Raw genomic sequence first — 24,758 nt, 5'->3', positions numbered from 1 at the left:
ATCAGTTTTGACTTAGTGAGGAGACGGGTGAACTGTTAACATAAAGACACTATAAATGTAAATTTTTGCATGTGTCTGTGTTCTTGGAAATTTATAAATAATGTAAAATAAGATTTTCACATTTCAGCATTACATAACTAGGCAGTGTGTGTGTTTATGTGTGTGTGTGTAATAATTTTAAATCCCCTTCCTGGCTTACAAAGTACCATGCACTATTCCCAGGAGGGCAAGCAGTCAGCCTTTCTTAGGTATTCAGTATCAGTGTTATTCAGTTGTTCTTAGTTGGCAATGAGGAATTGCACATTAGTGGTTCAGAGATGACCATACCTATTTATTCCTTCTCCATCCTTGAGAAGTAAGACTTGGGTAAGTCTAGAATTTCCTAACAGCAGCATTCCTGGAAATAGTGCGCTGAGGCACTGCAGTTGGCCTCAGAACCTTGCTATAGGGAAAGAAAAAGATTGTCCAGGTTTGACCTTCTAATTTCTATAAATTGAGTCTGCTAGAAGTAGTTGTGAGGTCAACAACAGACCAAGCTCAGCTGTGATGCCTCTCAAAGTCAAACAACCTAGCAGCGCTCACTTTATACTCATTTACAATTGATCACCACTTGCACAAATTATTTGAATACCATTGTTTGTGATATCATATTCTTGCAAGGAGTCAACACCTCCTGGAGAGATAAGGAGGGGAGGGGAGAAAATTTTAATGAGCAAAAAAGGAGCTCAGCATATTGATGATGATGTGTATGAATTTATGTCCTGTGATTCGATGGTACAATGGTAGAACTATTAAAAATTGTCTGAATATTGTACCTACTCTAACAGCTACAAACTGGAACAGAAAAGATTTATGTTACAATGCGGATTGAAGAATGGAGTTTTACTACATAATCCATATAACTTTACTAATTTTTTTTTTGCAGTAAAATCTTCACATATTAGAATGTTGATGTGCAATTATTTCATTGAGATGGGATTTATGCAGATTGCAATGTACATATTCCTGTAACAACTTTTAACGATCTAGAGAGAAGGTAGCATGAAAATTTTTACACAGCCTCATATTAAAGCAGCTGTTTTATTCGGGGACTTATAATCAAACATTTGCACATATACAGAAATTGTAAGTGGAAATGGATAGTGACAGGAACACTGAAACATATGATGTAAACTGAAAATGAATCAATTTAAAATACAGAATATTGCATCATTAAATTATGATTATCTCACTGTGTTTAGTATTTTCTAAAAGAAATTAAAATAAAAGAAATAATTTCCTCAGCCTTTCCATGCATGTTATCCTGATAAAATCTTATGACAAAAGTTACATGTTTTGCATGTCAGTAAGATAGTATCAATAAAAAAAGAAAATCTTCAAACATAAAAATATGTGTAACTTTAATTTTGTGGGTAGTGCTGTTATATGCATGGAAAGCCTGAGGAAATTATTTCTTCAACTTCTGTTTTAGAAACTGCTAAATGCAGTGAGATAAGCACATCTTTACAGAAGAAGACTGTATTTTTAAAAACTCAGTATGTCATGATTTTTTTCAAAATCAATTTTTCTACTTTGCCTAAATTAAAGACAAAGTTAAGTGTAATAAAATATAGTTTTAATAAAAAGTTAAATAGTTACTGTAATTAAGCAGATTTTAAAAATTTTTTTGCAATGATGATTAGATAAATATTTATCTTAAATCCACCACTTTAACCCAAATAAGGTTAGTCATCGAAGTAAGACCATTTGTTCAAGCTGAATAATGACTTGCCAGTAAACAAGCTTCAATTTGTAAATACTATGGGGCTAATGTTTATCGAAGATTATTTTTCCTAAGGTTTTTTCTTACAGGAAGAAATATTGCCAACTATTCATACTTCCTTGGAGAATGAGTTTGCTTTATTAAATTAGCCACTGTAGGGTGGAAATTTTGGGAATAATTGCTTTATGTTGATGACTTTACTAAAGTGAAAGACATTGATGACAATTGTGTGAATGTCAAAAAGACCAGCATGGATTAGCAAAAAATTAGAAAATAGTATAAAAACTGAGACTAATGCCAATTCACAATCGGACAGGTTATTTCAGGTTTTACATTTTTCTCTTGCTGACTTTTTTGTGCTTTCCCAGCTCCTGATTCTTCCTTTGCTCACTATGGCTTCATGACTTTTGATTTGCACATTCACATAAGCTGCATATTGCAGGTATCAGCTTCTGACTGAAGTTATATATTTGTTGATTTTCTCTCTGGGTTGCAGTAAGGCCAACCATAAAAGAGCTCTGTACATTTTTATTATTTAAACCATTAATTTTCTTTTCTCATAATATTAAAAACATTCCAAACATTCCACACACAATTTGAAATAGTTTCCTCTCCAATTTTCCCTTTTCCCTATTGGAAGGTGAAAGACCTTACCTCAACATCTCCCCATAGCTTTTAAACAAAGGTCAAGATGCATCAGCGTGAGAGTGAATCTTTGTCCTACCACTCCATGTCAGGTGTCAGATTGGGATTATACTGCTACTGTCTAGCTTCTAAACATTCTTACTGCTTTGTGTTCCAAAAAATTATAATAAACACAGTTACTTATACTTCAAACCAAGCTTCCTAACTCAACTTTCCTTCTACGCCTATTTGATTTATGTCCCAATAAATTCGAGCCAGATACTTGTCCAAAATCGGAAGATTAACCACATGGTCTGAGTACTGCTTTGAAGATTTGTTTAAGAGTTGAGATTCCTTGGGCCTACCGCTTACTCCTGGCAAGGTTTTCCATTCAAATCTCCTCCGACCACCCCATGATTGTAGACTCCCAGCTCAACGCAGGCATCGCTAACATCTTAAAGCATATCCACCTTGGGCCAGAACTTGCCTGGTTCAAGTATTCTTTAACTCTGGAGTCTTGCATGTTAAACTCTCTCTCTCTGTCGTGCTCTCTGTCGCGCTCTCTTCAGCCTGGCTATCCCTAGAAGTTCAACTCACTGTAAGAAGACCTTCAGTTAACAAGAATTTTAAACCTTCTTAGCCAGCACACACAATTTCAAATGAACTCTTGGAAGAGATTCCCTGGCTGCAGCCAGACTGTTCTAAACTCCAAAAACCCTGTTTGAAACAACCACACCCACAATTTACTCTCTATTATTAACTTCTTGTTGACCTTTTTCTATTACTTATTTCCCAGGCAACTTGGTCACATCATTTACTGGAAGTCAAGTACTTTACCAGAAATCAATGCCTAGAGAAATCTCGTTCTTAAAGTGACCATCACCCCGACATAAAATATAGTTTCTTTCCTCCCCAAAAGCTTATGGGCCATCACAACTTGCATGTTCAAACTCCAATATGTCCAACTTGAGTCTTTCTAGTTACTTCTGCAGCTGTTGATCTGCTCAACTTTCTCACCTTCACCCATGATGCCATTGCCCCCTGTAAAACTCTTACATTCTCTAATTCTAGTTGTTTCCCTGTGGTAAGACCCTTATCTTAATCCCTTTAGTTCAAGGGGCATAGATTTTAATGTATCTGGTGCATAACTGATTTCACCATCCACTGTTAGACCTGAATGGACCACATCAAGCATTGCACTTTGCTTGTCTCTGTCAAAAGCACTCACGACTCCAAGAATATCCTGTAAAGCAAAGCCAAGCATATACCTATCTCATCCCTCCAGCAACAGCTGAATGGAACTCATGAACTTTTGTTCAGCTTCCCCTGCTGCATTCCATTCCATTCCCTTTTCCCAACACGGCAAATCTCCCCTCCCAACCAATGTTCCCCTTGCCCAAGCTCTGAACTTGCTTCTTTCTCTAGTTTATTTTGTCCATGAGACACAACTCCTGTTCACTTGCTACATTCCTTTGTTCTTATGATATCTGACATTGTAACTACTTTCCTCACCTCAAATTGTTTTCCTCTCTTTCAGTACTGCCTTATTCACCACCCTCCTCAAAAATATCACCCTTGACTCTTCTGTTCTTGCACATAACTGCCCCACCTTCTGTCTCACCTTCCTCTCTAAAGTTTTTGAATGTGTTGTCACCAAATCTATGTCCACCCTTTCCACAACTTTCTAGTCAGGTTTTCATCCCAATTCAGCACTGAAATGGCTTTAATAAAGGTGTCAAATTATATTTATGGAGATTGTGACCATGGTGCTTGATTCTTTGTCACACTTCTTTATGTTCCTGCAGCCTTTGACACAGTCAACAATATTAACTGCTTCTGCTGCTTCTCCTCCATTGTCCATGGAATGGAGCTGAGGTAACTGAGTGAAAATTTGGAGTTTGGTCAGAGGGGAAGTTTTAAGTGTTAATTTTTAAAATTTTGCTCTTAAAATCTAGTCTGTAATTAACAGTATTGTGTAAGCAGGCTAAGTTCTTTCCTTTTTGCAGTTTAGAAAGGATAAACACATTCTCAGCTGTAAGAGTTGAGTAGTTAATTAGCTAACTGGTTGAATCTAGTTACTGTAGCCCCAGTTTAGTTTACTATAAATTCAGGGCTCTTTAGTGCAGCCTTGGCAAATGGAGTGCAACTGAGGTAACTAAGTGAAGACTTGAAGTTCAGTGAAGGGGCAGGAAGGAGGTGTTTGTTTCCTTTTTCTATCTTTCTCACCCTGTAGGAATTGGTTCTTGCTCTACTACAGGGTGAGTATCTGGTAAGTGGATAAGTTCTATTCTATCCCTAAGGTTTAAAAAAGCACAAATTGGTGGCAAAGTTATTAAAATACATAAAAAAGCAACATAAATAAGTGATTAATATAATTAAGTAATTATTTAAAACACCATTAAGGATGCCAGTACAGGTGATGTGTCTAGACAGCAGCATTTGGGAACTCCTGGATAACATTGTGATCCAGGGCAAACACATCTGCAGTAAGTGTTTGCGGCTTGAGGAACTTTGGCTCACAACCGTTGAGCTGGAGGCTGAGATGCAGTGTCTGCGACACATCAAGGAGGGGAAAGTTACCTGGATGCTTTGTACCAGGAGGCAGTCACATCATTTAGGATAGGGTCTTCTGATTTGGTAATTGGTCAGGTGCCGGAGGGTATGACTGTGAGTGAGGCAAGTATGGGGATCCAGAGGACTGGAGTGCAGGATTGTGAGTCTCTGCAATTGTCAAATAGCTTTGAGGTTCTCTCAGCTTGTTTGAATAAGCAGGTAAATGAGCAAACAGTGCCATGGCACTATGTCCAGGAAACTATTCAGGTGGGGGAGCAAAAAGGAATGTATTGGTAGTAGGGGACAGTATAGTGAGGGGGATTGATGCTGTTATAGAGTCATAGAGGTCTACAGCACAGAAAAAGGCCCTTCAGCCCATCGTGTCTGTGCCGGTCAAACAAGTACCTAACTACTCGAATCACAATTTCCAGCACTAGGCCCATAGCCTTGTATGCCATGGCATCGCAAGTGCACATCCAAATACTTCTCAAATGTTATGAGGGTTTCTGCCTCTACCACCCTTTCAGGCAGTGCGTTCCAGATTCCTACCACCCTCTGGGTGAAAAAAATCTTCCTCACATCCCCTCTAAACCTCCTGCCCCCTTGTTATTGATCCCTCCACCATGGGGAAAAGTTCTTTCCTGTCTACCCTTTCTATGTCCCTCATAATTTTATAAACCTCAATCATGTCCCTCCTCAATCTCCTCTGTTCCATGGAAAATAACCCCAGTCTATCCAATCTCTCCTCATAACTAAAACTCTCCAGCCCATGCAACGTCCTGGTAAATCTTCTCTGCACTCTGTCTAGTGCAATCACCTCCTTCCTATAATGTGGATTCCAGAACTGCACGCAATACTCTAGCTGTTCTCTGTGGCAAAGGGCGAGAGTCCAGGCGGCTGTGTTGCCTGCCCAGTGCCAGGGTTTGGGACACCTGTTCAGGGCTGGATAGGAACTTGCAGTGGGAGGGGAGGATCCAGTTGTTGTGGTCCATGTAGGTACCAATGACATAAGTAGAACTAGGAAAGAGGTTCTGTGTAGAGAGTATGACAAGCTAGGCACTAAACTGAAAAGCAGAACCTCAAAGGTTATAATCTCTGGCTTATTACCTGAGCTGCGTGCAAATTGGCATAGGGTACATAAAATTAGAGAGATGAATACAAGGCTACAAAGACTGGTGTGGGAGAAATGGGTTCCAGTTTGTGGGGCATTGACACCAATGCTGGGGAAAGTGGGGGCTGTATCGTTGGGGCAGTCTACACCTGAATCATGCTGGGACCAGTGTTCTTCTGAACCGCATAACAAGGGACGTAGAGAGGGTTTTAAACAAATAGTGGGGGCAAAGGATTAAAGTGGAAAGCTGTGGTATATCAAAAAGTAGAGACAAGGTAAGAGAGGAAAATATTAATATGGGAAATGGGAGTTGGAGAATGGCAGGAAGGGACAGAGAGAAAAAAATCTAAGAATGCACCAGGAACCAAGACTAGATGTCACAAAGATAACAAAAAGACAAAACTAAAGGCTCTGTATCTGAATGTATATAGCACTCATAACAAAGTAAACAAATTGATAGTGCATATTGAAGTAAATAAATATGATCTGATGGCCATTACAGAGACCTGGCTGCAAGATGACAAGGATTGGGTCATGAATATTGAGGGGTACATGACCTTCAAGAAGAATAGGAAGCTCGGTAAAGGTGGAGGGCTAGCACTGTTAATCAAGGATGGCATTTGTGCAATAGTTAGAGATGGCCTTGGTTCAGGGGATCAGGATGTAGAATCGGTTTGGGTGGAGATGAGGAATTGTAGGGAAAAGAAGTCACTAGTGGGAGCTGTCTACAGGCCCCCTAAGAGTAACCACAATGTAGGACAAAGTACACAAGAAGAAATATTGGGTGCTTGTGATAACGGGATGGCAATAATCATGGGCTACATATAAACTGGGAAAATCAGATTGGTAGTAGCCTGGATGAGGAGTTCATAGAATGCTTTTGAGAGAGTTTCCTAGAGCAGCCCATTTTGGAACCTACCAGAGAGCAGGTTATATTAGATTTGGTATTATATAATGTGACAGGATTAATTAATGACCTCAGAGTAAAGACACCCCTAGGCAGCAGCGACCACAATGTGATTGAATTTTACATCCAGTTTGAAAGGGAGAAGAGTGAGTCTAAGACTAGTATTTTAAACTTAAATAAGGGCAGCTATGTGGGCATGAATGTCTGTGCCAGCTGAAGTGAACTGGGATACTAGGCTAGGGGATAGATCAATAGAGAATCTGTGGCAGACATTTAAAGGAATACTTCAGAATACTCAGAATAAGTATATTCTTACTATAATGAAAAATTCTAAAGGGTGGTCCCACTGTCCGTTGTTAAAGAAGTCAAGGCAAGCATCAAATTTAAAGAAAAAGCATATTACTATGCAGTGGCAGGTCAGATGATTGGTCAGAATATAAATAAAGGCAGGGAATGACTGAAAGCTTAGTTAGGAGAAAGAAATTAGAGTATGAAAGGAAGCTAGTTGGAAATATTAAAACGGATAGCAAGATTTTCTACAGGTATTTAAACAGGAAAAGCGTAGGTAAAGTGAATGTTGATCCTCTAGAGAGTGAGAATGGGGAGTTCGTAGTAGATAATAATAAGGAAATGGAGGATGAAATGAACAAGTATTTTACTTCTGTTTTCACTATAGAGGATACAAAAAACATTCCAGTAATAGCTGTAAATCGGGAGGTGGAGGGGAGAGAGAAACTTGGTGAAATTACAATCACTAGGGAAGCAGTACTGAGCAAACTGGTGGAGCTGCGGGCTGACAAGCCTGCGGGTCCGGATGGATTTCATCCTAGGATCTTAAAAGAGGATGCTATTGCGATAGTAGTTGCATTGGTGTTAATTTTCCAAAATTTTGTAAAGGTTCCATCACACTGGAAAGTAGCAGATATATCCCCTCTATTCAAGAATGAGGGAGGCAGAAAACAGGAAACTGTAGGTCAGTTAGCTTGACGTCTGACATGGGGAAGGTGTAGAGTTGATCATTAAAGAGGTTATAGTTGGGTTCTTAGAAAATCACAAGGTAATCGGGAAGAATCAGCATGGTTTTATGAAAGGGAAATCATGTTTCACCAATTTATTAGAGTTCTTTGAAGGAGTAACATGTGTGGTGGATAGAGGGAAACCTTTAGACATACTGTGCTTGGATTTCCAGAAAGCATTTGATAAGGCGCCACTTCAAAGGTTATTGTGGAAAATAAAAGCTCATATTGTAGGGGTAACATATTAGCCTGGATAGAAGATTGGCTAGCTTGCAGAAAACAGTGAGTATGTATAAATAGGTCTTTGTCTGATTGGTATATGTGATTGGAGTCCTGCAGGGGTCTGTGCTTTGGCCTCAACTTTTTACAATTTACATCAATGACTTAGATGAAGGGAGTGAAGGCATGGTAGCTAAATTTGCAGACAACACAAAGATAGCAAGGAAAGTATGTTGTGAAGAAGACATAAGGAGTTTGCAGACAGATACAGATAAGTTGAGTGAATGGGCATAAACCTGGCAGATTGAGTATAACATGGGAAAATGTGAGTTTGTTCACCTTGGCAGAAAGAATAAAAGAGCAGAGTATTAAACAGAGAACAACTGCAGAATTCAGAGGTGCAGAGGGATCTAGGTACTCTTGTGCATGAGTCACAAAAAGTTAGTATGCAGGTACAGCATGTAATCAAGAAAGCTAATGGAATGCTGCCCTTTACTAGAGGAATTGAACATAGAAGTAAGGACGTTATGCTTCAGATATACAGGGCATTGGTGAGACTACATCTCGAATACTGTGTGCAGTTTTGGTCTCCTTATTTAAGGAAAGATGTAAATGCATTGGAGATGGTTCAGAGGAAATTTACTAGATTGATACCTGGAATGAGCATGTTGTCTTATGAGGATAGGTTGAACAGGCTGGGTTTGTTTTCACTGGAGTTTAGAAGAGTGAGGGGTGACTTGATTGAAGTATATAAGATCCTGAAAGGCCTTGACAAGGTGGACATGGAAGGTTGTTTCCTATTGTGGGTGAGTCAATCAAGAACTAGGGAGCACTGTTTTAAGATTAAGGGTTGCCCTTTTAGGACAGAGATAATAGAATTTTTTTCTCTGAGGGTTGTGCAACTTTGGAACTCTCTGCCTGCAAAGGTATTGAGGCAGGGTCACTGAACATTTTAAAGAAAGAGCTAGACAGATTCTTGGTTGGCAAGGGAATCGAAGGTTATTGGGGGTAGATGGGAATGTGGATCTTGAAACAAACAGATCAGCCATGATTGTATTGATTGACGGAGCAGGCTCGAGGGGCCAAGTGGCTTACTTCTGATCTTATTTTGTGTGTTCATATGGCTGCCCTGGCTTCGTTCCTATCCATAGCTAGAGCATCTCTAGCAAGGGCTTTTCTTCCTGCCTCCAGACAATTACATCTGGAATCATCCAAGGATCCATCCATGGCCTTCTGCATTTCTTCATCTATGTGCTGTCTCTTGATGACATCTTACATTGATTTGGGATCTATTTCCACATGTACACTGATGACATCCAGCTCTAATTCCACTGCCTTTATGTCATCATATTGTTTGTCCGATTTTATTCCACTCAAACATTAGGAAGACCTGGTTCATGTTGAACCAGAATGTTTCCAACCTCAGTGTCCTACTTGACCTGAACTGAGCTTCTAATCTTATATATTCTATCCATCACAGAGACCCTACTTCCATCTCTTTTATCTCGCCTGTCTTCCCCCTAGCACAACACATTTTCTGCTGAAATCCTCACCTATGCCTCTGGTAACTTCAGAATTGACTATTCTAATACTTTCCTGGTCAGTCTACTACCCTCCACCCCTCATAAACTTTAGGTTATCCAAAATGCTGCTGCCCATATCCCATTCTCACCCAGCCCTACTATCCATCACCGCTGCGCTCACCGACCTGGTCCCCTGTGCCTCACGTTTAATTTTCTCATCCATATGATTAAAATATCTTCATGGCCTTAGCCCTTCCTATTTTGGTAACATTCTTCAGTCATGTAACTCTGAGAGCTCTGTATTTCTCTCACTCTAGTCTCTTGTGCACCCCCCAGACCCTTTGCTTCTGAATTGGAGTCTGTTACTTTAGCCATTTGGGACCTAGGTTCCTGAATTCCACCAAAAAGAACGGACTGCCTCTCTCCTTCCTTCTGTTCCTTTGACCCCACCTCTTTGAGCAAAGTTTTAGCCACCCCTCCTAATATCTCCCTTTTTGACACAGTCTCAGTTTTTGTTTGATTACCCTTTTGATTTTTTTTCTATGTTAAATGTGCTAACTAAATACAAGCCGTAATTGTGATGTTGCAGCATCAACCTCTGAAGTTGCCATCATTTCTAATCCCATTTTGCATAAATGTTAAATTCTACTCTTTTTTAAAGTAATTTAGAAATGACCTAGAAGAATAAAAGTTAATACCTGCATATAATTTTGCAAACCTGCTGGATTATTTTTGTCTTGATTTTGTTAACATATTCATTTACGAAAGGAAATGACATCACTGAGATGATGAAATTTCCTTTAAGGTGACATATTTGAGTGAGTCTACTTTGCAGTATGTATCAAATGGTGAGTAACATTAACAGGCTCTACTTTTGAATGGGAGTTTGTTTTTAATGCTTTACCACAGATTAAGATACTTAAGATAAATTACAGATTAATTGCCATTTGCATTCATGTTCCCTGCTGTTAGGTTTCCACTCTTGAGTGAATTGTCAAGGGAAGTCATGATTCCTACCAATGAGAATGTAATAATGGTGGTTTCTATATTCATTTTTCAACATGTCTTATTGTTTCAGTACAAAGTTGTGTTGCCAGTGCTTGTTCATGAAGACAGAAAAAAAAATAGACACAAAATACATTAGGAAGGAAAGTACAAGATGAGGAAAAGCCATTGCAGCCCATCTGGCTGGTCTTCAATGTAACAAAGTTGAAGAATATTGAAGCTATGTAATCATGTATGGACAGTTTTCAAAAATGTAATCTTGGCACACATGCATCATTGTCAAGACTAGCATTTATAGTCAGCCCCTAGTTGTGCTGATGGTAGTGGTTGGCCACCACCTTGAACTGTTGTTGACCACGTGGTGAAGTTGATCCAATGGGAGACCCATGATTTTGACTCAACAATGAGCATCAGTTACAAGGATAAATTGGAGAAGCTGGGGTTGTTCTCTTTAGATAAGAGAAGGTTGAGAGATGATTTGATAGAGGTTCAAACTCATGGATGATCTAGACAGTATAGATAGAGAGAAAGTGTTCCTTTTGGCAGAGGGGTCAAGAACCAGAGGGCACAGTTTTAATATGATTGGCACAAGAACCAAAGGTGACCTGAGAAAATGTTGTTTTACTCAGCAGGTGGTTAGGCTTGGGAATGTACTGCCTGAAAAAGTGGTGGAGGCAGATTCAAATGGAAATTAGATAAACACCTGAAGATGATAAATGTGTGAAAGGATGGAGGTTGATGGTGTAGGACAAGCTGAATTGCTTTTGCAGGAGCTGGCACAGATTTGGTGGGCTGAATGGCCTTCTGTGTGGTAACCATTCGATGATTCTAAGGGGAGAATTTTCTCCGTCAGGTGGGCCGGTCAGGAACGGGTGCACAGCCGATCGCTGCGTGCGATCGGCTGTGTGCCGCCATTTTATGTGGGCAGGCCAAATAAGGCCCACCCAGCGTGATGTGCACCCAGAAGCGCTTAGCATTACCTGTGCGGGCGGGAGGAGGAGGGAGAGTTGGGGCCTGTGCTCTTTCATGCGCATGCGAGGCATGGAGCTGCCTCAGGGAGATTAATTTCAATATGAAACAGTGAGAAACAGAAAAAAAATTATTCAGACATGTCCCCTCATGATAGTGTCACTTGAGCTGGGACATGTTTATGAATTTTCATAAAAATTTATATTTAATTAACGAAACCTTCATGAAACCTCATCTCATCTGTGATGACCTCATCCCTCCATGAAAACTGTGAAGACTGCCTGGGCTTTTTGCCTGTCCGCCAACCTGAAGATTGGAATGTTGAGACGCACGCCCAATGTCACCGTGCGTCATTTTACGCTTTGGCTTGCGGGGTCCACCACTGCATGCTGAACAGAAGATCCTGGCCTATGACATTGAAGGATTGGCAGCAGATTCATTCCCAAGTCAAGATGGTATGTGACTTGGAAGTGGTAATATTCTCCTGTACCTGCTACTGTTCTCATTCGAGGTAGAAAGGTCACAGGTTTGGGCTGTCCTGTTGAAGAAGCCTTGGTGAGTAGCTGTTGCACATTGTGTAGATAGGACGGGTCACAGTATGACACTAGTGGAGGAGGTGGATGTTTAGCCGAGTGAATGAGGCGCAGTCAAGCAGACACTTTTGTCATGGATAATGTCTAACTTTTTTTGAGTATTGTTGCAGCTGCATCCATTTGAGATAAAGGAGAATAATCTTGCTAACACAAGCCACTTATCATAGAACACCCAGCCTTTGACCTGCCGTTTGGGTGGCTGGTTCGATTGAGTATCTAGGCAATGGTAACTTGCTGAGGATGTTCATAATGAGGGATTTCACATTGGTAGTGCCATTGAATGTCGGAAGGAAGTGGTTAGGCATTCTCTTGTTGGAGATGTTCACTACCCACCACTTCCGTGGCATAAATGTCACTTACCGTTTATCACCTTGGATGTTGTCCAGCATTTACTGAAGCCATAGGTATGAATCAGATGGGAACCTTATTACTATCTAATGCAATTTAGGTGTACACCTTGACAGAGCATGTGCTTTGCATATGAAAGGTGCTAAAGGAATACAACTTATTTTTATTCTTCCTTTGTTATTTCCTTTCATTTAAAGCAAATGTCATGAAGCACAGCACAAATTTTTAGTCAGCATTTAAGTAAAAATACCTTTAATGATAAATTTATCTTTCCACAGGTGGAGAACGTACTTGTGGAGTTCATGAACTTATATGTATCCGCAAAGGTAAGTAAATTGCAATAAAGGTTAACAACATTATAAATCCGCTTGGGGAAAGTGAGAGTTTATAGAAAAATGTAATTAATAACTTGGTGTTGTATGTGATTAATTGTTGATTTTGAGATCAGTTTGGTTAGTATTTGCTTTAACCATCCATAGGGAAAAATCCTTACATGTTCTATGATTCTAAGGGATGGTATTGTCTGATCTCCATAAATGTGGTAACAATTTTATGATACAGAGAAAATTTCTGTCCATAATCTTAAATTGAGTATTTAATTTCTACTAGTCAATCTCTCACAATGTTGTACATGGTAAACTGGATAAAGTGCTCACTGTCTTTCTTGACTCTGATGTCTTTGAGTTGCTGTTTTTCTCTCTCCTTTGGCTTCCGTCTTTTTTATTTTCTTCCAAAACTCTCCCCTCAAATCTTTTTGATTCTCCTGGAGTAATTTTGAGTTTATCACACATTTTACGCATTCGTCTATCCAAATGGCCATCTATTACACACCTCTGTCAATTCTTGATAATATTGAACACAAAAACAGAATTACCTGGAAAAACTCAGCAGGTCTGGCAGCATCGGCGGAGAAGAAGAGTTGACGTTTCGAGTCCTCATGACCCTTCAACAGAACTAGGTGAATCCATTGGGGGTGGGGGTGGGGGCGGGGGGGCGGGTGGGGAGACAGGTGAAGGGGGGTGGTGTGGTTGTAGGGACAAGCAAGCAGTGATAGGAGCAGATCATCAAAAGATGTCACAGACAAAAGAACAAAAGAACACAGAGGTGTTGAAGTTGGGGATATTATCTAAACGAATGTGCTAATTAAGAATGGATGGTAGGGCACTCAAGGTATAGCTCTCGTGGGGGTGGGGGAACATAAAATATTTAAAAATAAAGGAAATAGGTGGGAAAAGAAAAATCTATATAAATTATTAGAAAAAACAAAAGGAAGGGGGAAGAAACAGAAAGGGGGTGGGGATGGAGGAGGGAGTACAAGACCTAAAGTTGTTGAATTCAATATTCAGTCTGGAAGGCTGTAAAGTGCCTAGTCGGAAGATGAGGTGCTGTTCCTCCAGTTTGCGTTGGGCTTCACTGGAACAATGCAGCAAGCCAAGGACAGACATGTGGGCAAGAGAGCAAGGACAGATATGTGGGTGGTGACTTGAAATGGCAAGCGACAGGGAGGTTTGGGTCATTCTTGCGGACAGACCGCAGGTGTTCTGCAAAGCGGTCGCCCAGTTTACGTTTGGTCTCTCCAATGTAGAGGAGACCGCACTGGGAGCAACGAATGCAGTAGACTAAGTTGGGGGAAATGCAAGTGAAATGCTGCTTCACTTGAAAGGAGTGTTTGGGCCCTTGGACGGTGAAGAGAAAGGAAGTGAAGGGGCAGGTGTTACATCTTTTGCGTGGGTATGGGGAGGTGCCATAGGTGGGGGTTGAGGAGTAGGGGGTGATGGAGGAGTGGACCAGGGTGTCCTGGAGGGAATGATCCATACGGAATGCCGACAGGGGCGGTGAAGAGAAGATGTGTTTGGTGGTGGCATCATGCTGGAGTTGGCGGAAATGGTGGAGGATGATGCTTTGAATGCGGAGGCTGGTGGGGTGATAAGTGAGGACAAGGGGGACCCTATCATGTTTCTGGGAGGGAGGAGAAGGCGTGAGGGTGGATGCGCGGGAGATGGGCCGGACACGGTTGAGGGCCCTGTCAGCGACCATGGGTGGAAAACCTCGGTTAAGGAAGAAGGAGGACATGTTTTTGAAGATAGCATCATCGGAACAGATGCGACGGAGCCGAAGGAACTGAGAGAATGGGATGGAGTCCATGGAAGCCGGGTATGAGGAGCTGAAGTCGAGGGAGCTGTGGGAGTCGGTAGGCTTGTAATGGATATTGGTGGACAGTCTATCACCAGAGATTGAGACAGAGAGGTCAAGGAAGGGAAGGGAAGTGTCAGAGATGGACCACGTGAAAATGATGGAGGGGTGGAGATTGGAAGCAAAATTAATACATTTTTCCAAATCCCAATGAGAGCATGAAGCAGCACCGAAGTAATCATCGATGTACCAGAGAAAGAGTTGTGGAAGGGGGCTGGAGTAGGACTGGAACAAGGAATGTTCCATATACCCCAAAAAGAGACAGCATAGCTGGGGCCCATGCGGGTACCCATAGCCACACCTTTTATTTGGAGGAAGTGAGAGGAGTTGAAGGAGAAATTGTTCAGTGTGAGAACAAGTTCAGCCGGATGGAGGAGAGTAGTGGTGGATGGGGATTGTTCGGGCCTCTGTTCGAGGAAGAAGCTAAGGGCCCTCAGACCATCCTGGTGGGGGATGGAAGTGTGGAGGGATTGGACGTCCATGGTGAAGAGGAAGCGGTTGGGGCCAGGGAACTGGAAACTGTTGATGTGACGTAAGGTGTCAGAGGAATCACGGATGTAGGTGGGAAGGGACTGGACAAAGGGAGAGAGAAGGGAGTCAAGATAATGAGAAATGAGTTCCGTGGGGCAGGAGCAAGCTGACACGACATGTCCTCCTTCTTCCTTAACCGAGGTTTTCCACCCATGGTCGCTGACAGGGCCCTCAACCGTGTCCAGCCCATCTCCCGCGCATCCGCCCTCATGCCTTCTCCTCTCTCCCAGAAACATGATAGGGTCCCCCTTGTCCTCACTTTTCACCCCACCAGCTTCCGCATTCAAAGGATCATCCTCCGCCATTTCCGCCAACTCCAGCATGATGCCACCACCAAATACATCTTCCCTTTACCCTCCCTGTCGGCATTCTGTAGGGATCGTTCCCTCCGTGACACCCTGGTCCACTCCTCCATCACCCCCTACTCCTCAACCCCCACCTATGGCACCTCCCCATGCCCACGCAAAAGATGTAACACCTGCCCCTTTACTTCCTCTCTCCTCACCGTCCAAGGGCCTAAACACTCCCTTCAAGTGAAGCAGCATTTCACTTGCATTTCCCCCAACTTAGTCTACTGTACTCGTCGCTCCCAATGCGGTCTCCTCTACATTGGAGAGACCAAACGTAAACTGGGTGACCGCTTTGCAGAACACCTGCGGTCTGTCCACAAGAATGACCCAAACCTCCCTGTCGCTTGCCATTTCAAGTCACCACCCTGCTCTCTTGCCCACATGTCTGTCCTTGGCTTGCTGCATTGTTCCAGTGAAGCCTAATGCAAACTGGAGGAACAGCACCTCATCTTCCGACTAGGCACTTTACAGCCTTTCAGACTGAATATTGAATTCAACAACTTTAGGTCTTGAACTCCCTCCTCCATCTCCACCCCCTTTCTTTTTCTACCCCCTTCCTTTTGTTTTTTCTAATAATTTATATAGATTTTTCTTTTCCCACCTATTTCCATTATTTTTAAATCTTTTATGCTCCCCCCACCCCCACTAGAGCTATACCTTGAGTGCCCTACCATCCATTCTTAATTAGCATATTCGTTTAGATAATATCCCCAACTTCAACACCTCTGTGCTCTTTTGTTCTTTTGTCTGTGACATCTTTTGATGATCTGCTCCTATCACTGCTTGCTTGTCCCTACAACCACACCACCCCCCTTCACTTGTCTCCCCCAACCCAACCCCCCACTCCCCCCACCTTAATCCAGCTTATATTTCACCCCTCTCCTTGGATTCACCTAGCTCTGTTGAAGGGTCATGAGGACTCGAAACGTCAACTCTTTTCTTCTCCGCTGATGCTGCCAGACCTGCTGAGTTTTTCCAGGTAATTCTGTTTTTGTTTTGGATTTCCAGCATCCGCAATTTTTTGTTTTTATCTCTTGATAATATTGACTTTAGTGAAAATTTTGTCTCGTGTATATGAAATTAGCATTCACCTTTATCTGTTTAAAAAATACATATGGAGATAGTTAGTTGGCTTCAAAGTTCAACTGGTGCTTTTTTCTTTTGAAAATTAAAGCAATATTAATTGAAGCAGGTACTCTTTATCTGTGACTCCACTCAATTTGGCCCCAGGCTCTCAGCCAATGAATACAAATTGGGAGCTGCAGTAGGCCACTCAGCTCCTCGAACCTGCTCTGCTGTTCATGGCTGATTTGATTGTAACCTCCTGCTTACCCCCGATAACCTTTCACCCCCTTGTTGATCAAGAATCTATCTGCCTCTGCCTTAAAGATATTCAAAGACTCTGCTTCCACTGCCTTTTGAGGAAGGGAGTTCCAAAGACTCGCTACCCTACTGAGAGGAAAAAAAACCTCCTTATCTCTGTCTTAAATGGGTGACCCCTAGTTCTAGATTCTCCCACAAGAGGAAACATCGTCTCCAGATCCACCCTGTCAAGACCTCCCAGGATCTTATATATTTCAATCAAGTTGCCTCTTACTCTTCTAAACTCCAGTGGATAAAAGCTTAGCTTGTCCACCCTTTCTTCAAAAGACAATCCACCCATGCCTGGTATTAGTCTAGTAAAGCTTCTCTGAGCTGCTTCCAATGCATTTACATCCTCCTTTAATTAAGGAGATCAATACTGTACACGTCTCCCATAGTTTCTGCTTTTAGAATCACAGAGGTCTACAGCACAGAAAAAGGCCTTTCGGCCCATCATGTGTGCGCCGGTCAAACAAGTACCTAACTACTCTAATCCCATTTTCCAGCACTAGGCCCATAGACTTTTATGTCATGGCATCACAAGTGCACATCCAAATACTCCTTAAATGTTATGAGGATTTCTGCCTCTACCACCCTTTCAGGCAGAGAGTTCCAGATTCTTCCTCACATCCCCTTTAAACTTCCTGCCCCTTACCTTAAATCTATGCCCTCTGGTTATTGATCCCTCCACCAAGGGGAAAGTTCCTTCCTATCTATCTATGCCCCTCATAAATGTATATACCTCAATCATGTCCCCCCTCAATCTCCTCTGCTCCAGGGAAAATAACCCCAGTATATCCAATTTCTCCTCATAACTAAAACGCTCCAGGCCAGGCAACATCCTGGTAAACCTCCTCTGTGCTCTCCCTAGTGCAATCACATCCTTCCTATAATGTGGATTCCAGAACTTCACGCAATCCCCTGGCTGTGGCCTAACCAGTGTTTTATATAGTTCCAGCATAACTTCCCTGCTCTTATATTCTATGCCTCGGCTAATAAAGGCAAGTATCCCATATGCTTTCTTAACCACCTTATCTACCTGTCCCGCTACCTTAAGGGACCGGTGGAAATGCTCACCAAGGTCCCTCTGATCCTTGGTACCTCCCATTCATCGTGTTTTCCTGTGCCTTGTTTGTCCTGCCCAAGTGCATCACCTCACACTTATCCAGATTAACTTCCATTTGCCACTGATCAGCCCACCTGACCAGCCTATCTATATCCTCCTGTAATCTAAGGCTATCCTCCTCACTATTTACCACTGCACCAATTTTCCTGTCATCCACGAAATTACTGATCGACCCTCCTACGTTCAAGTCTAAATCATTTATATATACCGCAAACAGCAAGGGACCCAACACCAATCCCTGTTATTAAAATATTGAAATTAAGCTTTGAAGTTGCACTTGTTTTTCAAAATTACTGGAAGGAAAACTAGTAAGTAGAAAGTACTGGAAGCTCACTACCATCTTCTCAAGGGCAATTAGAGATGGGCAACAAATGCTGGCCTTGCTAGCAATGCTCACATCCAATTAATAAATTTTAAAAATCCATCAGTGTAGCTGATTAAACAGTATTGATGTATCCTGTGAAATCAGAGGGGTGATGAGTAGATTTTTTTTATGCAGCAAGTTATTATGGTCTAGAATGCACTGCCTGAATGGATGGATGGAGCAGATCCAATAGTAACTTTACTGGGTTGTGGGGATGAGCAGGAATGTGGGACTAATTTTATATCTTTTTCAAACAGCTGGCACAAGTACAATGGGCAGAACGGCCTCCTGTGCTGCCATCGTTCTATGAAAGTGGGAAATCATCAACATTAGCAAAGAATGAAATTATAATCAGTACATCATTTTCTTGTTTTGGAACCAATACATTGCTAGTTAAACTGACCAGATTATTAGTGCTGTAGCTGCCCCTAAAAGTTGTAAATTACCAGGAAGATAATTGTAGAACTTATGGTGTATGTGCTTATGTATGCACATTGGCCATATGGTATTTCTAGAGTTAATTTACTATGTGGCCACTGTGCATGGGTTAAACTGAATGATGTTGATACATATGAACATATGAAAAGATGGACATGAAAAGACTAGCTGGTATATTGAATCTAATCCATTCAGCCCTGTTGTAAATTATGCAATACCATCTCCACCCATCAACAGCCATGTAATCTCACAGGAGAGGCAAAAAACAAGATTTAAAACAAAAACAACTTAGGCCAATTCAACGAAAAAGAATTCTGGGAAATTCCTCTCAAATCCTGAAGGCAATCAGAAATGAATTCTAGAAGATATCAATAACCATGAGGTACATTAACTACCCACATCCCATATACCTTTTGCAGCATCAGCTTCCTCTAGGAACTTGTCCAGCTCTCTCTTGAACATTGGCAAAAGTTGGCAACTTAACCAGCTGTGATTGATCTCTGAATTATTTGGTGACTGCAACAGAGTAGGCAAATTTTAACCTCAGTGACTTCATTGGATGATAGTAAATTGAAAGGGTTAGCTGAAGTTGTGAGAGATGAGCGTACTAGGAAATGGAACATAATTTTTCTTTCAATCTTTGAGCATCTAGTAATAGTATCAAACAGTCCAAAGTCATGAATAGCACAGCTAGATACTATGTAATGATCCTGTACTTTACTCCAATAATGTCCTTTACTGAATCCATGGGCAGAATATTGAGCTCGGTGAGCGGGCGTGCGCCCGACCCAGCTGAGTGTAAAATGACATGTGATAACGTTGGGCAAGTACCTCATCGTCATTGCGTAGTCCCGTGATATTTCGTTTGGCGGGCATGCGCTGGAGTCTGCAGCGCACCCACTGATAATGAAAAGGCTTATTAAGGCCATTAAAAAGGTAACTAAATTCAAATTTACGCTGCCCACCCAACCTTACAGTTGATGGGCAGGCGAAAACGCCAAGCGGCCTTTGCACTTTTCATGAAACCTCATCCATGGGCGGGATGAGGTTTCCTAAAGCAAATAAAAATAACATAAAAATTTTACACTTGAATTTAAAACATGTCCCTGCTCATGTGACCCTGTCACATGAGGGGACATGTTTTATGACATTTTTATTTTCTTCATTAGTTTTTTTAAACAGTGCTTCATCTCCCTGAGGCAGCTCTGTGCCTCAGGGAGCTTGAAGCGCTCTTTCGCGCGCATGTATGATGTTTGCGCTAGGCCTGCTTTCCCTCCTTCCCCCGCTTGCACAGGCAGCGCTGAGTATTGCCGCTCGCATTCCACCCGGTGCGGTGCCGATCATGGGCGGCGGTTGGCTTCCTGACCGCCCCTGCTGAGCACCCCCATCAAGGGCAAAATTCTGCTCCATATGATTGTTTTCTATCCCCTAGCCAGCGATAGTAATGGATTTTTAAAGGCAGACTATCAATTAAGTGTTGGTTGGTGCACTTGTATGATTTAGGACTACAGTCATTGGAAAATGAGTTGAGACTGAATAGAATGATGTAATACATTACTAAGGAGATAAAAGTTAAAACATGCAAACATGCCACCTGGCTCAATCAGTCCGTCTTATTCTTGCATCCCTTCCATCCCTTTTCCTTTATCCACCCATCCATGTACTCTAATCTTGCCTCAATCACTAACCCCGGAAGTGAATTCCACAACCTCCCAACTGAAGCTTCCCCTGCCCTCCATTCTAAATCTCTAATGTTTAGTCTAGTGTCTGTGGCCTAATTACGAATGGTATAGTCTGCTTTTATCACCCCTGTCCCATTCTTCCAGAATTTTAAACACTTCTATCATAATTTGATTTTTCAATTTTTTCTTAATATTTTTATTTTCTCATCAGACAGCATCCTGGTGAATCTGAGTTGTAGCCTCTCTATAGCTTCAATATCCTTTCTGTTGTGTGGAACACAATACTACACACAGTTCTCACACAAAGGTTTTATAACATTCAACTTCTACAGTTAACAGAGAAGGAAGAAACTTTAATCAGCTTGGACTGGTTTTGATATAAGGTCTTGAGGCAAAAAGACAGCATGCAATAATATGACACCACTCACCCCCTTAATTCTCGTTACTAATGCATGTTTGTAGTTTGCGGAGTGCTCACTTGGCTTCCACCTTTATCTTCAGTCTTAGGCAAAACCTTGGATGCACCACCCTTTTTTGTTACTCTGCTGTATTTAGTTTGATAAGACAAATCAATTTCTTGAAATTCAAGAAAAGGAACTTTTTATCAGATATAGCCCAGGTCGCATACTATGTTGCAGGCTACCCAAAACACTTTGTTGGATACAATTTCAATAATACTGTAAAGCAAGGCAATTTGAATTGGAAAATAAAACATCATGGAAGGCTAAATCCTTGTGCCTTTATGTTCTATGATTATCATATCTGATTCAGATGTTTGTGACTTGTAGGTTGGAAATTACTATTGACATTCCCTTCAGACCTGCCACAGAAATTTGTGTAGTAACAGGCATATGTTAATTATTTTACTTGTTATTTCAGGGTTTAAGAGGTGACAGAAGTTAATTTCAGACTTAAAGTAATTTATTTCTGATTTATGGAATTTCTGATCATTTTCTGTGTTTAATGCTTTCAGTTTATATGGTAAATAAAATACATCTATAATTTTCTAACATGATAGCTGCTGGCACTTTAAGCATGGACTTTCTCTGCCTGTAGCCTATCTAGCAGGTGGTTTAGACAGGTAGAGATGGGAACTGGGATAGGGATGTAGTGTGTCACTTGAGTACTAATCATAACTTTCTGTCATTTTTTTCTGGGGAATTAGATGTGCCTGATCATTTTTGGTTGGGTGAGTGCAAACAAAAGTGGAATCACACAGTGCAACAATGGCCCTAAATTTAACTGTCCCCAATTGGTAGAAACTTGGTCGTTGGTGGGAGATGGGCAGTTAAAAATAACAGGAGTGACTTATCCCCACCAATTCTGCTACTTTCCTACCGTGTCTCCATATGTAGGAAGTAAGTGAGGTCCCATTTTAAATACATATACTGGATCTTGATGACATAATCAGACCCAATTTGCAATATCAACCAGGCCTGGTTTGGGGTGGGGGAGAGGGACGGAGTGGCAGTGTCAGTTCCCCCATCAAGCCAAACCTGCTGAGAGTTGGATTTCAGACGGATGAGGCTGCCAACTTCTCCTGCTTGTTTATGCTCCCACTCACTGATCACACTGTTGATCTGGCCAGCTGTTCAGTGGGGTTGAGCAGAGCGGGGGCCAAGGGGATGTGAGACTGCAGCATTTTATTTAAACAAAGCTCAACCATTAAGATTGGCAGAGTTTCCAAATCCTCGGCCTTGCTGGGTTTTTCTCGCATTACTATGTTTTCTGCAGCTTCCCCACCTCCCCAATAATATCAGAGCCAATTTATTCCATTTCCTATTATTGCCATTTCAGTTATGCCTTGTCATGGTTTTGTATATTAAATAGGCATGCAGGGTTACTAATTGCACAGTAAAGGCAAAAGTGAAAGGAGCCCAAAAATACATTACAAGACTTTATTAAAATCTTTTTTCTCATTGCTTTTGTTACTTTTTTGTTCTGGCAGCTGCTTAACCACCTACTTTGCATTTTTTACATTTGGGCTTGGGCTTACTTATTACCTAGCCCCATTTGTAGAGAAGGCACATTGGGTTTTTGATTAACAATTCCCATCTTCTTTTGAGGACTGCGTGGAGGACCAATAGAAGGAAGCCAGTTTAGTCTTAGAACGTCAGCAGCATACGGCATGCACTCATCGATACCTTCACTTTAGAAGCACCTCTGCTTTTAATATTCTATTTCCAATTGTCTCAGAAGCATTGCTTATACAGGCTGTGTTTCAGAAATATGTTATGCCGCATCCTGCAATCTGGCCTACAGTGGAAAGGTCACAAATATCCTCAACATTGATGCTATGGAATAATTTTCAGTCTGCTACATTGGACATTACTAACATTAGCCAATCAGTTGTTCACAGATGCAATGTTTGCTTCAGCAAGCTATTTCATTAATTTTCCCATGGAAAACTGGCAGCTGCATAATAAAAAATTCAATTTTATGGAGTGGTAGAATTCCTGATGGTCTAATGTTTCCGATACACTTACCATGCAGGAATGATTTCAAATGAGGAAACTCAAATGGAAGTGATTTCCACTGCTTGTGCAACTTAAAATCGCTCCCTCAGAGTTCCTTCAATCTTTTTGACCATACATATGACTTGTTTACTCATTTCCAAATAAAAGAGGCATAGTAACCCCCCATATCACCTCATTCAGAAGTTTGAGGAGTCCCCAAACTTGCTCACTCATTTTAAGCTGCTAGATGTTTTTTCATCCTTTATTTTTGCTGTGCACTCACTTAGACCTGCATTTTGACTGAGTGGTACTGTTCACCTACCCACAGATTTTTTTACCCTAATGTTCCCCCCCATTCCCCCAAGACAGAATGAATCACGAACCTATTCCAGCTTTTCCCCTGGGCATACCTCTCCATGCTATGGAGGAGAAAGAGCCAAAGCTTTTGGAGAGAAGGAAAATCAGGTTGCTTGGCAGAAGGCTGCAGCAAAATAGATATTCCACCTTCCCCACCGCGCCAATCAAAGAACCTGCAGGCAGCACAGGTCTTATGAATACAACTCTGAGGAGTTCTGCGTTACATTTCTAAAGCTGCCATTGTCTGTCATTGTGATGCTCTGATCAAAGATTGGAAGCCATGCTTATTTACTTGTGGCTGACAAGATTACTACTGCCCTCAACTATGACTTAGGTTCCTTTGCTGCAGCTGCAGGAAATCTCTGGGACAAAAGTCAGGAATTTTTAAGGGCATGCATTGCTGCCCTGTATGGCAAAGTAGCCCACATCATTAGCTTTGGCATAACAGTGAGGCAGCAGAGAGAAAGAGGCCTATGGTTCTGTGGGGTTGCTGGCTCCCCAAAGTACAAGATGGCAACATTTTTAGTTGAAGATGTTGACGATCATCTCTCGCTTATGTGAACAGGAAGGGATACTATTTCAGTTTGTAATGCCACTGAGGGTATCATCCATGTCAATGCCCAATATATAGGAAGTTGCCCTGGTGCCTTCATACTCTGAAATTTGGATTTCCGTCTTCAGGGAATAAAATCATATAAACAGATATCTACTGAGAAATTAGGCTGAATCCTCACAACCATGGCTGATGGCCGTATTTTGGCAGCTTTGATGTGTCATTTTTCAGCATTTGTTACTAAACCCTATGGATATCATACATCCTTAACCACCTGCCAAACATATAACACTGCTTGACTTTGTGGGAAGTGCTCTGGTTTCAAACAGAGCAACCCTTCTAACATTCACCAAATGCAGTAGCACCACAACTTCACTATCCTTCAAAGGAAATTACAGCCCTGCATTGCTCCATCACTTGCCCGAAGACAATGGGGGGAATTTCAACAAGGAGGGTGGGTGGGATTGGGTACGTTGGGAAGTTAAAATCCCAAAAAATAGAGGTGTGCTGGGAAGCTGGCTGTAACCCACCGACTTCTGACTTTTACTCTGGTGAGAAAGCGGATGGACAATCCGTTCCCAGGAGGTGGGTTGACATTTTAAATGTTAATGAGGCTGGGAGCCTCAGATTTAACCTTGCAGGTTTAACTGTGCTTGGCCTCAGAAAACCAAACAGGTTCAGCAAGATGAGGGCAGGATTGGGAAGTGCTTCTTCAG

The 24,758-nt window shown here is 41.7% G+C and overlaps 1 protein-coding gene across 1 annotated transcript in view; it reads left to right on the top strand.

The window, feature by feature from the left end:
* The window catches only part of LOC121274022 (synaptotagmin-14-like), a 256,789-nt gene that overhangs the window by 2,577 nt on the left and 229,454 nt on the right, over positions 1 to 24,758 (top strand). Inside the window, exon 2 of the mRNA XM_041181156.1 lies at positions 12,909 to 12,956. Within this exon, the coding sequence (XP_041037090.1) occupies positions 12,909 to 12,956 (48 nt within the window). The remainder of the gene's footprint in view (positions 1 to 12,908; positions 12,957 to 24,758) is intronic.

Source organism: Carcharodon carcharias, chromosome 2 (assembly GCF_017639515.1).
Source record: "Carcharodon carcharias isolate sCarCar2 chromosome 2, sCarCar2.pri, whole genome shotgun sequence".
Taxonomy (NCBI): domain Eukaryota; kingdom Metazoa; phylum Chordata; class Chondrichthyes; order Lamniformes; family Lamnidae; genus Carcharodon; species Carcharodon carcharias.
Note: the sequence above shows the minus strand (reverse complement) of the source record. Positions and strands in the feature narration are given on the sequence as shown.